We start from the raw sequence: 14,936 nt of genomic DNA, 5'->3' as shown, positions 1-14,936 counted from the left end.
TGTGCTTTGATGTGGATTCAGGCCTTTGCTCATTTTAGCTTGTAGCAGCAGTGGCCTTGTGACAAGTACAATACGTATTTCATTTTGTATTCTGTTCAAAATAGATATATGCATAAATTTGAAGTGCAATTAATATACTTATCCCCTGGAAAACATTCCACTATTAATGATGAGGTTACAAATTTTATGTGAGTTCTTGACACAATTGCAGATGGATTTGGTGATTTTATTTTTTTCAAATTGTATTTCTCTGAGCTATTTTTTCACTTTTTCCCCCCCCCTTTTTTTTTTTAATCTTCCTCCCCCCACAGAAAATTACAACCCACACCTCCCAGGCAGCTACAAAACTTCTCATCTGAGAATGTGAACAGCAGAAATGTGGACCAGGAGGAATGTGAATTATCAACAGCAATTACAGACACCTGCTGTGCCCTCCCCACCTGCCCAGAAATCCCCAAAATGAGCAGGAACTGATGTTAAGCTCAGTTTCTTTGCTGTTGCTAAACAAGATGTTGTTTGGTGTGTGTGAGGGGTGAAAACATTGTCTGAGATCACTCTTGTCAGAGATCTGCCTACAGCCTGGTAAGATTATTTTTTCCCTGCTGCTGCTCACATTTTCTCCAGGCGTTTGTTCAGCCCCAGCTGCATTTGAACAGATTCATTTAGATGAATTTAGGTGCCCTGCAGGGCTGGGTCTCTGTGGCTCCCGTTTGCCACAAACCCATTTTTGGGGTCTGAGGGTCTCACCCTGCTCAGTGCAGACGTTCACTGTGCTCTCAGGGCTCCTGCAGGGGATGCAGCCTGCAGATTATCAGATTTTTCCTGTTGAATTATGCACCCCTGTGGCAGATTATCTGCAGGCTTTGTGCCAGATGGAGAGAATCCTCACTATCAGCACCAGGCCTTGTAAACATCACCATTTCTTCCCAGGGTTACTTACTCATTCCAGATGGCTCTCTGTATCTCCCTTCCAATCTGTGGGGCTTACTTTTCCCCCAGAAATGAGAGTGCCTCAGTATTTTACACATTTTTCCTATTTCTATGCCAATATCTGAGAGTGTCTTGACAGAACAAGCAAAGGGTGATTTGCATTTATCCTCAGTTCACATGGAATGGGGGGGGGGGGAAGAAAGGAAATTTATCCTACTATGCCTTTTTAATTCTAAATCCATTTTCCCAGTTACAAGGGCTTTCTGAAAGTGAGAGCAGTCCCAGGCAGTGCCTGCTGACCCCTGCTCTCAGAGCTCAGCCTGCACTCTGCCTCTCCCCACTCACATTTGGAGAGCATTATGAAATCTCTGTGCTGGGACACGCCAAAGCTTTGGAACACTGAGAGCACTGACTTGACATCTCTCCCCAGAACGTCCAGACAGGCTCGTGCTTTAGCAATCTGTGAGCTGAGGGACAATACCCTTCCTAAGGACCCCAGGCTAACCACAGGGGCTGTGAAATTCTCATTACACAGAGCAGGGGAAAAGGGAGTCATCTCTACCAGCTCTAGAAGCCAGGGCTCAGCTCTGTCATATTTCCAACAAGTCAGAGTGTGTCCCTACATGAAAATTTTAGGCATGTGAAAAAAGTTTTGAAGCTCTGTTTAGTTCTTAGCTAATGCTCACTGCATCTGTATTAAATAAAATAGTCCTGGAACTCTTAATTAACACGTCTGGTCAACAAGCTGGATCCTGGCTCTTCCTTTTAATCCCAGCTGGCAAACCCTTGCTGAAAAGGAACCAGCTGAAAACAGGCTTAAGGAGAAAAGCTGCTGTCTTTTCTTCCCCACGTGATTATTTTAGTGCTGACTTGGACTACCAGCATTTCCACACTTGAAATGCCACTTTCCTTCCCCACTAATCCTTTCCCTGAGTGCACTGGCCCTGCAACACCCTGCTCTTTCTGCCCCCTGTGCTGCCCACCACCCCCCTCTGTCCTGTCCCAGGGTCCTGCTCTCACCCCAGGGCCTTTCCCAGCTCATTCCTACCCTGCTCCAGCCATTCCAAGCAGGACTCTCTGCTTTGTTTTCTCCAGCTCCCCCCTGCTCTGTCTCCTCCAGCCCCAACTCTGCTGTTTGCTCTGTGCCCTCCACTCATCACCATCCCTCTGCCAGCCAGGCTGGATTCTCCCTCAGCCCACGTGCCTTTGCCTCCTGCCTAACCAGTGCTATTTCTCCAGTTTAATTGAGTCCCTTGATTCCAGCTTTTCTCTTCTTTTTCCCCTTCTGCTTTTGATTTTCTCCAGCCTGACTGTGAGACACCTTCTGCCACGCATTTATTTTCCTCATTTCTTTTCAACAGCCCTTTGTATTTTCTCATGCTGTCCTTGACCACAGGCAAGAACTCACCAATGGCCTCTGCAGACACACCAAACTGTCCCTTTCTGAAGTTGCTCTACAACCTTATTTAGCTATTCTTCTCCCAAAGTACCAGCAGCAAATGTGCCAGCTGTGTCCTGGGGATGCTGCCTGTCACAAAGGGCAGCACAGTCCCTGCACTTTCTTCTTGCCTCCAGGTTTCTGATCTTGTGCTTAGACTGAGGGGCTCCTGGCTTGGGTGGTTTTCCTGTGGTTTTCCAACATTTTGCACTGAGGTTAAGGCATGATAATAAAAAATAATATGATGTTGTTGTTATGATGCTGATGATGCTGACGTTATCCTCACCTGCACACCAGGTGATTTTCAGTTGCCTGCCTTCTGCTGGAGCTCCCACTGAGTGTTGGCCTGAGATTCCTGAAGGGGGGAATCTCATGGACACCTGTGCCACCACCTCCCTCTCACACCACTGAGCAGGAATCCCTCAGGAATGAATTACCACTGTGACTTAAAATTGATTTAACAAGAAAATTCCCCCAAAAATGGCTCCACAAAGCAGGAGCTGTAAATCTCCAATGATGGCATCAACTGCATTTAAACCCAAAGCTCTTTGCAAGATACTCAGGACATAGAATTGATATTTAATTTAAGGTGATATTTAGTGTGTATTTCAAAATTTTCCTGCTTTATCAGATAAGTGAATCTTAGCTGAATATTACAAATACTTTTCAGGTTGCCAAGTTATACTCTGTGCCTGGAAGAGTAAACAATTAGATCAGCAGAAGTGAGTAAAATCACAGGGAGAGACTGGTTCAGCTCTGCTTCTCAATCTGCAAGAGGACACGTGGAGGTGCACTCTTGGTGAAACTGGTTTTTTTCTCCATAAATTATTGCAGTTCTCAACAGCTTTACTAAATTGCTTTGTGTTTGATACATTACCTTGACATGAAAACACAAATAGTGATTTAGTGGCGAATAAATATATAAAGACATAGAGCACATCTATTAGAAAACAGACATAAAAACATCAGTGTAACAACTTCCTCTCTGTAGCTTTTTTATTACATTTAGTCAGCTTTTATTACCTCTATATTAACAGTACTTCTTCCAAAATGCTTTTCAGAATAGAAGCCTAAATTTTAAATGATTTCTAAACTGGTTCTCCTGTCACCCAGAGGATTGACAGCTCACTGCCCTGGCCCCAAATCCCTTCTGGGTATGGGATTCAGCAATTCCACTGTTGTGCAGCACAGCATTATCCATTTCCCCCTTAGGACATCTTTGAACACCTTGCACTGGACTATTCCCAAAGGAAATTTCAGGTTAAATGCAGGATAATTGGGTCAAATTGTCTCTGCTGACACAGGCCCACCACTTTCCACTGCAGATCCACAGCAACATCTGGCAGCAGCTGGGCAGGTGTTTTTATAAATGAATCCTCCAGAACTGAGATACAATAAAATGAAGATTGGGATATGAGATAAAGTAAAACAGTGTGCTTATCTGTGTGTTCTTCTCCTCAGAGGCCCATGGAATAAATTACATCCACGGATTCCTTTACATCTGTTTGCACATATAACTCAATCGTGTTCATACATATGAATTTGGCCTAGAATTCCTTTTTTTAAAAAGCACAAACAAGCCCTTCTTTAATGTTGATAATGAAGAATTTTTAAAAGTAATCCCATATAGATAGATACATTGATATATTAGGTAGTATATGCATTCATTTGTACGTTGTAGACATTTAAAGGAAGAAAAGGCAGGTTGTCCTTGTAGAAGAATGATCAAGTAATAAAGATAATATCATGGAGAGAATTAAATCACACTTGAACAATAAAGGACAATAAAGGATGGTTACACAAATAGCATTCACTGCTGTGAACAGGAATATTAGACTCCTTTAGTGCCTATAGATTGCTGTGCAATGACATATTCAACATTTTCATCTTGGGAAAAATGCCTGCATGTCGAGGAGAAAATGATGTGGTCGAAGAAAACCCTCTCTTTCTTTAGAAAACTTGTTTATTTTTTTGTGTGTGTGTCTCAGGTGACCTGGTGTGATCACTCTCGATTCATGCAGCAGCTTTATTAAAGCACAAATTACATAAACTGGGACAAGAGCCTGGAAGTTTGCCTGGGCCAGGACTGCAGGATTTCACCGTGCTGTGGACGTGCTGGTTCTGAGTGTCTGAGCTCTCCTGCTGCTCTCCCTGCCTGCCTTTGGCTGCCACCAGGCACACAGGGGATGACACCCCGGGATGTCACCTGCAGGGCCAGGTGAGGATGGAGCACAGGCTCCTGGCACTGCAGCCACCCCAAGCCCTGCCCAGACCCGGCTGGGATGAGCCAGGCTCAGATTTCGCTCTCTGGAGACTCGAGGCAATCGAAGCCAGTCGCATCAGGGTTTGTGTATCCGTTTGTTTCTCTCTAATACAAATTCTCTGCTGACGAGATTGAGAGCCTTCCAACCCTGCATGGGCCCGTAGTTCCTGCAGATAACACACTAAACCACAGGTGCTGACACAGATCACACAGGAAATATTTTCTAACTCATTCTTTGCATTATACCGCAATACTGAATATTGTAACTTCCACATTTTTATTCTTTTCTTCTTCTTTTTGAACTCATGAGACACAGTAAAGCAAAAGAGAGAGAAGCTACGTTATGCAAAATACGTTCTCAAATGAAAGAATTCCAAGGTTTTTTCCTGAAAGAACCCTAAGAGGAAATTTAAGTCGCTAAATTAAAGGCGCGGCGTGCCGCAGTTGGCAGAAATTTCCATATTGGTGTGTTTCATGTAAAGCAATTCTGGACGCCAGCTCCCTCGCCAGAGTTTATCTGCTATAATTAAGGTGTGCGGGACCCGGACCGCACCTGCTGCCGGTGACAACACACCTGGCAGGTTTTCTTTTTGGCACTTGCGAGCCGCCCTCTCCTCGGAGAGGAGTCCCGTGCTGCGGCCGCCTGTCGGGTCTAGAAAAGATCCCAGTCGGGGTCTAGAAAAGATCCCAGCCGGGATCTTTCACAGATTTACAGTCGGGGTCTGTAAATGGTCCCGTTGGCGGCAGGCGAGCCCCCGCAGCTCCCTGCGCTGCCCAACAACACCCGGGGATTGGGATGCGATTTGGGACGCTCCCCCGCACCTTTATCAGCGCGAATATCGGGTTAAAAGTGGCGGGTTTTGGGTGTTTCTCCCCGGCTTCTCTGCTGCGTTTTGCTTTAATTCTTTCGGCACAGCTCGGGAGCGAAGTTAGCGGCTCCGGCCGCCGCGCTCGCCCGGCCCTGCCGCTTTCCAAGATTTTCGCTCCAAGAATGGACAAGGCGGAAACTATCGAGAAACCACGGGGCAGCCCCAAAATCACCCCGCGGCTCCTGGCCAGCGCTGCCCGCGGGATCCCCCCGCCGAACCCGCTCCGCACCCGGCCCCGAGGGACGGGAAGATGGGGAGGAGAGGGATGGGGAATGGGGAGATGGGGGAGTGGGAAATGGGGGAGATGGAGGGATGGAGAGGGCTGGGGGAATGGGGAGATGGGGGAGTGGGAAATGGGAACAATGGGGGACGGGGAGATGGAGGGATGGGGAGATGGAGAGGGGGGGACTGGGGGAATCCGGGGATGGAGCGATGGAGGAGGAATGGAGAGATAGGATGATGGAGAGGGGAGGAATGGGGGAATGGGGAGATGGGGGAATCCGGGGATGGGAGGATGGGGGGCAGTGGGGAGATGGAGGGACGCGGGGATGGGGGCATGAAGAGCGGTGAAATGCGGGGATGGAGAGCGAAGGGATGCGGGGATGGGGGGAAGGGTGGAGAGGGGGGCAGGGACCCGGGCGCTGCGGCGGCGGCGACTTTGCTCTTTAAATCGCTCTCCAAAGCGGATTTACGGCTGATCCCCCCACGTCAGCGGCCGGGGGCCCGGCGGGCGCCGGCGGCGGTGCCTGGGGCGGCGGGAGGCGGCGCGGGGCGGGGCGGGGCGGGGGCCGGGGGACACTCGGGCGGGGCGCGGGGCCGGGGCCGCCCCGTCGGTGCGTGCCGGAGCCCATGAATTGCTCGGCGAGCGCCCGGGAGGCTGCGCCGCGGCCGCGGGGCTCCGGGCACCATGCAGAAGAGCGTGCGGTACAACGAGGGGCACGCCCTGTACCTGGCGCTGCTGGCCCGCAAGGAGGGCACCAAGCGCGGCTACCTCAGCAAGAAGACGGCGGAGACCAACCGCTGGCACGAGAAGTGGTTCGCCCTCTACCAGAACGTGCTCTTCTACTTCGAGGGCGAGCAGAGCGCCCGGCCCGCCGGCATGTACATGCTGGAGGGCTGCAACTGCGAGCGGGTGGCCGCTCCCAAGGGATGCGCGGCGGGCAGCGGCAGGGATGCGGCGCTGGACAAGCAGGTACCGCCCCGCGGCCGGAGCGGGGGTGGAGGGCGCGGGGCAGGCGGGGAGGGACCGGCCGGGCCTCGGGCCGCCCCCTCGCCCCCCCGGGTGCCGCCCCCGGCCCGGCCCCGCCGCAGGGCACGGCGGCAGAGCCGGTGGGTCTGGCGGTTCTGGTGGTTCTGGTGGTTCTGGAGTGCTGGCCGGTGACTCCTGGCTGCTCCCTGACTCGTGCGGTTGCACCCCCGCCGAATTTCAGCGAGCGGAGTCTCACCGGCCAGGTGGGATCGTCTCACCTGCGCTGGCTCGCCGCTCCTGCCGCGCGTTCCTCACTCAGGCCGGAGTCCCGCAGCAGCTCGGAGGAGCCGCCGAGCCCTTCCCTGCTCGGCTGCCGCCCTCCAGCCGTGCTCGGGGGTCCCGGCGCCCAGCTCGCCCTTGCTGCGGCCCCGGGCAGGTGCGAGCCCCGGCGCTGACCCGCAGCATCCCGCGGCGTGGGGAGCGCCCTGCCCGCCGGGGGATGCTGGCCCAGCCCCGAGCCGGCTGCCACGGGGCCATTCCTTGTCCTGGCAGCCCGGGAATGCCGGATTCCTGCCCCCCGCCTGCCCGAGGCGGCTGTGTTTGACACGCTAGTGCCGGAGCAGAGCGTGGTTAAATACTCGCGTGGGTTACATAACCCGCCGCGGCTGCTGGCGGAGCGGGAGCCTTCAGCCGCGCTCCTCACCCCAATTCCTGCCCCGCTCTGGGTGTGTGCGGATGCGGTGCCGCTTTTGGGGAACTCGGGGCGGCCGCAGCAGGTGTTGCCTCACCCCTGTGAGAAAGGGACACAGCCCTGCTCTGAAACCCAGCTCATCTCTGAGCTCCCCCGGGCTGGGAACTTCGCAAGGAGAGCTCAGACCCTGGTCTAACATCTGTGCTTTCCCCTCCCCACCTGTAAATAATCCAAAGCAGCCTCTGGGTGTGCCATGGTTAAGTGAGCAAACTTTGGGGAGCTGGTGCTTGTAGTTATGTCACATTCACCCTCCAGCTCCTGCTCGCAGCTCTGTTTTTACAGGGTTGTAAATGGAGTACTGGAGGATCCCCAGAAGATATTAGACATGGATGTTGCCCTGCCTTCTTTACCTTGGCTTACTACACTTGTTTATCAGCGGTGTTGTTAAATTACAGCTTGACTAGCAGAGCTGCCTGAAAATAAATCCCTTCCATGCCTGTTCTTTGGGAGCCCTAAGTTGTGCTTTTATAGTGATGAATGAGTTGTTCATAATTACATCTAGTAATAATTACAGGGCAGGAAGCTGAGCTTTTATTGCTTCAGACATCAACTATTTGGGTGTTTTAAAGAATAGCAGACTGCTATTAAAGAGGCAGGAGAATGCTTGGGGTTTTTTTTAATGGGATTCCAGTTTGAATTTTCAAGAGATCATCAGGAAATATCCATTTCTGTTCACCTTTTGCTTGATCTCAAGCTTTATTCAAAGCTTTTGAGTGATAGTAGCTTTCACATATGTTTACTCATTAAAGTGCACCCTTGTTTGTATATACACATAGAGATACAAATCTTTGCTAAGGTCTACAGGAAATTCCCTCAGCGACTGAAACTGATCCATCACAAGGAAAAAAAAAAAGTATTCAAAAATCAAGCAGCCTTTTCCACTTAGAAAATGTGCTCGTGTTCTTAAAGGTGTAAAGCAATTAACAATGAACCTGCAGTTTATTAACAGAGGCTGGCAAACTTGCTCCAATCAGATGATGATGAAAAGTCAATATTGCACATGCTAACCCCTGGCAGTGAAAAAATACTGCATAGATTTAATTTGCTTTGATTTCACAATGCAATTGTATTTATGCAATGGAAAAAAAACCCCAAAAAACCAGGCTCTTTCGCAGTTTTTAGAGAATCAGATCTCTTCTCTTGAGGAGGGGCAAAAGACAAAAGTTATCTTCTTTACTCTGGGTTTTATTTACCGGAGTAACTTAGACATTAGAGTGATACGTGCTATAGAATTACACAAATGAGGGAGAGAAAGAGGAATTACTCACACAAGGGACCTTCATCAGCATACCTTGAGTGGACATTTGGAAAAGCAATGCATTTTCTCCAAGTTACATAATAAAGATTATGGACAAAGCTTGTGGGGCAAATACAAGTTTTGTTTTCCTTAGCCTGCAGATCCCTTCCTTGTCAGTTTTCAGCTGTTTGGGTGTTGGTTGTGGGCCAGGTGAAGCTCTGTGAGCTGTCAGAGCTGAGTGTGGCTGTGCTGTGCTGCACACACAGGATTTTGGCACTGGTGTGTCCAGGTTGGGTGTGCCATCCCAGGGCAGTGGCACATTTCACCCTGCTGGGATGTTAAGGGGCAACAGGAGCCTCCATTCCTTGGGAGATGCCAAATGCCTTCATGAGATTTGCTTCAATATTGCAGAATTAAGGGCTTAAAAACAGTTGCCACAGCAGAATGAATTTATTTTGCCTTCTCCATTAACACATTAGTATGGTTTTTTTTTTTGTTTTTTTGTTTTTTTTTCCTTCAGAGGGATATTTGCTGCAAAGAAAAAAATCAGCTAAAAGTTCAGAACTTGTCGTAATGATGGCTGCATAAAGAGTGGATCAACTGATATTCTGTGATCAAACTGAGTGTGCAGCATCCACTAAATGATCTGCAGAGGGAATTCCTGCTTTTAAAGGAGTGTTTTGATCTCCTTCACATTTCAGGAGAGTTTTTATAAGCACCAAACAGGTGTTGCTGTACACTCTGATTTCACATTTCAGACAAAGAGAAAAGGAGACATAGATTTATTGAAGGAACAACAAGGTGGAAGACACTGAGTTTCAAAACAGCAAATTAGGACATGTAAATACCACATGCAGAACAGCTTCTGGTTTTAGTTAAACTGCTTCTTCCCAGGGGAGCTGGGGGTTGTAAACAAGTGCAGCTCCCAAGGATTCCTTCACTGTGGCACTGAGAGTTTGGAGGGAACACATTTCACCTTTTCTTTCCAAAGCTCTGTGCAGGTGAGGGGTTAGTCTCTTCCTAAAGTAAACCAAAAATCCCCCAAATCATGTTTTTTGCAGTGCTTCACAGAAGGCTGGCACTTCTTATCCAGCAAGTTCACAGATACTTTTTAAAATACTAATGGAAACAGGTGATCAGAGGAATATAAATATTAACATTATTATTGTTGTCTGCACTGGGAGGAGGCCTTTGTGTTTAGTTTCTTTCATAACTGTGCATTGAATACGTGGAAATGTTCTGATACTGTAATTAATAACTTTCTCAGAGTATCTGAGGTTGTAAATGTCTCATGACTGGAGCAGAGATATTCTTTGTGTCTTGCCTGCAATAATCTTCCTCCCACTTAGCAAAATTAAATGCAGTATTAGGTCCATGTCCCCACAGATTAACAGAATCCAATCATTTGAATTTTTTCCTGCCTACTGCAGCTCTGGTTTTGTAGAGGACAGGGTGATTTTCTGGTGATTTTCTGCTGATTTTGTGATGTTTGTCCCTGCTTTACACTTAGTCCTTGGCACATGCCCCAACAGCTTTTGCTGTTCTCTCAGCCAATTTAATGTTTGTTTAACCTAGCAACAGCACTTACAGGGCAGTTTTAATGAAGGTGAACCAATTAAAAGTTACTCAGTTTTTTTGGGCAGCCCCCCCTTGCTCAGCATCCTGGAGATGGCTGAGGAGTTTTTTGGGGTTTTTGGCACCCTTAGGATTAATATTGTCCATAAATCCTACTGCTGTGGGCAGGGAACTCCCTGGGATGTTCCAGTGGAAGGCAGGCCAGACACCACCATGTTTTAGAATTTTTGGGAGAAATTAAAAAAAAATACCAGATGAGTTTTTCTTCTCAGCATCTGTCAAGAAGTAAAAGGATGTGTTGTGGTTTGGTTTTCTCCAAACTTTTTTTAAAATGAATTACCTTCAACAGAAGTAAATTTACAGTGTCCCCTGTGACCTAAGGCAACAGGTGGGAAATAAAAAAAACGAAACAAACTAAAAAGAACCCAATTCAAAACTACAAACAAACAAACAAACAAACAAAAACTCTTCTGAAATCTATCCAGGGGCAGAGCTCTGCTCTTTGAGAAATGTTTTGTGTCTGCTTGCTGAGCACAATTTGTGAATAAAGAGAAGAACAGGAAAGTGTCACAGCCATGTTTATGGCAGTTTTGCCAAAATTTGGGCATTTCCTCCCAACTCCTGAAAATGTGAGTTTTTTCTGTCGTGTTGTTGTTTTTATCTGTGCATGTGTGGGGAACCTGCACTGCTGATAATCGACTTACAGGCAGGGTGTGGTTTATTTTTGACCTGCCTTCCTGCTAAAGGTTAGTGGAATCCACACAGACACAGTTTGGAGAACACTGATGACATTTAATAATTTGTTATTACACCTTCCATCCCCATCCAGTGGCTTGGGGCAGGAACCTGAGCCTGATCCATTTTGTTTTCTGTTCTTTTGGTTCCCCTTGAGGGTGAAAAGCAGCAGAGACCCCATCTGAATAATAATTAAAGGGCTGAGGGCAACAAGACCAGGTTTTGGTGAGAGTTTTATTGGTTAGAAACCATGGGCTGAATCCTCAGCTTTTCCCTGCGAGGCATTGCAAGATCCTCAAACATTGCAGTGGGCTAAGAGAAGTGCACAGCCTGTAATTTAATTATTGTATGATAATTAGATCCCAAGGCCAGTGGCATTTGGCAGGGGCTGGTTTGTGGAGCTGCTTTGTCCAGCAGGTGAGATGTCAGTGCTGCAGCACAGCTCAGACCTGGCTGGAAATGCAAAATCCAAAACCCAAGGAGCAGAAATGTCCCCAGCCATGACCGTGGTGAGGGTTTGTGTGCCACAGTCCCAGCCTGGGGCAGCTCTGGGGAGGAGAACACTGAAAACAGACCTCAATAAAGCACTCCTAATGTTTAACACTAATTCCATTCCTCACCTCTCCTGCAGTGCCACTGCTCATTGCATTGTGTCTCCCTTATTGATGGAGCTGCATTGATTTGCCCTTATCTGTTTAATTCCTCAGATCTACCAGGAGATCTGCAGAAAGCAAATTCTGAGCACAAAAATAGCAGCTCAGTCCCTAAATTACTGAATAATTGCACTTCATTTGTCTCAATTTACCTTGATTTGACTCTTAAGGTTATTTTTTTTCTTTTTCTGGTGTTTTTGGCAGGGGTTGTCAGGGTGGAGAGCAGTGCTGGGGCAGAGCTGCCTGTCCCTGTCCCTGCAGGAGCAGGAGATTTTAGGGAGCACCTCATTCTGTGCACCACTCATTTCTGATGGAGGGATGGGTTTTTTTAACACTGTGCCTCTGCACTAAATGTGTAGGAACATATGCTTCCATTTGAGCTTCCAATTTTTTTAAATTTTTTCTTTTTTTTTTTTTTTTTTTTTTGGTTTACCAATCCCGTAAGGTTTTCTGTTTGAGCTACAGAATCTGTATTTATAGAAGCAGAGGCTTCCCCAAGTCAGTCCAGCCATTTCAGTATTTTTTGGTGTTTGCCACGAGCTCAGAACCAACTGGGTTTTTTTAGGAAGTGTTTATAAACTGCCAGTTCTGAGCTGAGCTATATTGTCATTTTTAATTTTACTTCTGGAAGTGTTTTTTTTGTGTGTGGTAAATCTGATCCGCTCCACTACATATTTAAAAGACATAAAATTGGATTGTGTTTTAAGAGGTAAATGCTGTAGCTACTGAAAACAAAACTGGAATTTATATTCTCTCCTTTTTTCTCATGGTGCTGTGGAACTGAGACTTCTGTCCATTTTTTGGCTACTGAGATTTTTGAGTGTGATAAAAATGTCTGAGTGACAGAAACAATCAGAATAATTGTCCTGCAGGCTTGAAGTAGTGTGATTCAAGTTGTTGAATTACTGCAAGATTTCCTTTGCAACTGCTCAAACTCAGCAAGCTCACTGAATTCCTTTAATTCATTGTACTTATTTCACCGTGCTGAGTTTTTGAAATGCTGTGCCTGTATTTGGCATTCTGTGTTATGGGCTGTATGTTATTTATTCTGTGTGATGGGGCTGAGGTCCTGTCCCTGTGTGGGAGGCAGGACAGGTGCTGCTGGCAGATTTTGGGAGCCCCACCTGAGCTGGGTCCTGGGGCAGTGGGGAATTGGTCACCCCATCCCAGGGTGGGTGTTTGCATCTCTTCTGACATTTCCCAGGTTTTTTCCCATGTCTCAAACACCACTGGTGTTTTCTGTCTCCTCCCCTGTTGGACTTTTAGGCTGGCTGCAGGTGACCCCTGTTTCTGCTCCATTCTGGTTTCTCTGTTTCAGCAATTGCCAAATATTTTATATTTTATTCTCTCCTCTGGAATTGTGGGGGTCATGTACAGCACCTTTGCCAGGATGTTCCTCCAGAAGGGAACCAGAATTTATTTTTAACCCTATGCATTCATGGAAGATCAGGCATGACAAGAAAATTGCAGCTTTCTTTAGCACCACTCAGGCTCTCTTCAGTTTGGTGCTCACAGAACAATTCCAGTGAACCATTAAAAATGCATCCTCCTAATAAATCTAACAAAAATCTAACAACTGCAGGGTTTTCCTGAGAGAATGGTGTGAGAGGAAATGAGGGAGGGGTCCAGCAGAGACCCCTGTGCACATCAGCACTGTCAGGCAGGTGATTGTGGGTGCAGGTGAAGGGAAATTGGATAAACAGTTGATAATCATTTGACACCTGAAGCAGTTTCCTGTTCTGAGAGCTTGATCAGGAGCATCAGGCAAGGGAGGGCTCCTGGGCTGGAGCTGAGCCCTGATTTTTATGTTGATTTTTTGTCACTGAGGTCTTGCAGTTGTGACTTTTTGGCCCAACAAGTGTGTGATGGCTGACAGAAACGGCAGGGCCTCCTTTCTTGTGAAGTCCTCAGAGAATCGTGCTTGTGATTCATAATGGTAAATAATCCTTATTTTGGGGACCCAGCTTGGCTCTGGAGTGGGTGTGCTGGCAGAAGCAGTCTCAGAATGTAGTGGTTAAAAGGCAATAGTGCCACTCAGACACCACAGATCAATGGTTTGTCTCACAGGCACCCACACTGAGCTGCACCAGACCTGCTGGGGTTTGTGCTGGCCATTGCTGCAGCAATTCCTTCGACCCCCACTGTGCAAATAAAGGTGTTAGTTTTGGGGAGCATCTGAGTGATGCCATGAGAGGGGTCACAGGATGTGGGGAAGGAGATTCTGAGCTCTGCTGCCTGGCTTTGCACCCTGAGGCCAAACACTGAGAAAAAAGAACCCCAAAAACCAAAACACAACCCACTGAAAACCAGGGCCAGGGGCTGCACAGCTGCCAGAGCTCTGGGGTGATGCTGGAGGGGTTTGGGAGAGCCTGGGTGCTGCTCTGCATCCCTGAGACACCTTGATGCCTCGGGATTTTGGCTTTTATATTTTCATACATTTATTATCCTGCAGTTCTTTGATGTGTAACTCCAAACTCCACACCCAGTGTAGCTGCTGCTCTCCCATTCTGGGCAGACACAACAATTCCTCTCCAGGTTGGGAATCAAGGACACCTCACTGCCCCAGGGCCAGAGATGGGAACAAAAGTGAGCTGGGGAGCAAACTTGGGGTAAATGACTTCATTACCTGTAACTGGGAGATTAACTCCAATGTGCAAATGGACCAAATTTACAAAAGTGTGAAAACCCGTGACCCATTGTCCATTTTGGGTGTAGAGGGGCTTCACCTGCCTGAAATGTTCCTGTCGGCCCTTCAATAGATACAACTGCCTGTTACTCTCTTTATTTTGTCTGCTTCTGGTTGCAGGTAGCCCAAAAAAGCGTCAACCTGACAAACTGAGAGCGATACCAGGTGGTTCTGTGCAAGACAAATAAATATATTTACCTCCCATGGAAAGGAGGGGGAGAAAAATAAAGTATCTTCCCAGCACTGATTTCAGACAGGTTTTCCTAAAGCTCATTGACTTTCTGCAAACGTGGCTTTGATTTTATTTTATTTTCACTTTTTTTTTTGAGGGTGTTTGAATGTGTTTCTTGCGTGTGCTCATTGCCTGGGTGATGGGGAGCATTTACCTGTTCTGGGCTATCTGCATCTATCTCCACTTGCCTCCTGAGCCCCTCTCACCCCTCCTGCTGAATCAGTTTCCTGCCTGCTGTGAGTTCTGCAGGCACAGCCCAGCCTGGTGCAGGGAATTCCATCCATCTGTGCCGTGTGTGTGTCACCATCAGCGTGGGTTTGTCCTCTCAGCTCTCCCAGCTGGGGCTGCACTGGCACCTGACAGCTCCCAGGAGTTGTC

The 14,936-nt window shown here is 47.7% G+C and overlaps 1 protein-coding gene across 6 annotated transcripts in view; it reads left to right on the top strand.

Annotated features, from left to right (window-relative positions):
* The first annotated feature begins 6,292 nt into the window (after positions 1 to 6,292).
* Positions 6,293 to 14,936, top strand: part of RASGRF2 (Ras protein specific guanine nucleotide releasing factor 2) — a 115,855-nt gene continuing 107,211 nt past the window's right edge. For all 6 annotated transcript variants that reach the window (XM_079333332.1, XM_079333331.1, XM_079333330.1 and 3 more), the window contains exon 1: positions 6,293 to 6,692. In XM_079333332.1, the coding sequence (XP_079189458.1) occupies positions 6,408 to 6,692 (285 nt within the window). In that variant the 5' untranslated portion in view covers positions 6,293 to 6,407. The remainder of the gene's footprint in view (positions 6,693 to 14,936) is intronic.

This window comes from Erithacus rubecula, assembly GCF_903797595.1.
Source record: "Erithacus rubecula genome assembly, contig: scaffold_96_arrow_ctg1, whole genome shotgun sequence".
Classification (NCBI taxonomy): domain Eukaryota; kingdom Metazoa; phylum Chordata; class Aves; order Passeriformes; family Muscicapidae; genus Erithacus; species Erithacus rubecula.
This window is presented reverse-complemented; position numbering and strand designations above follow the sequence as displayed.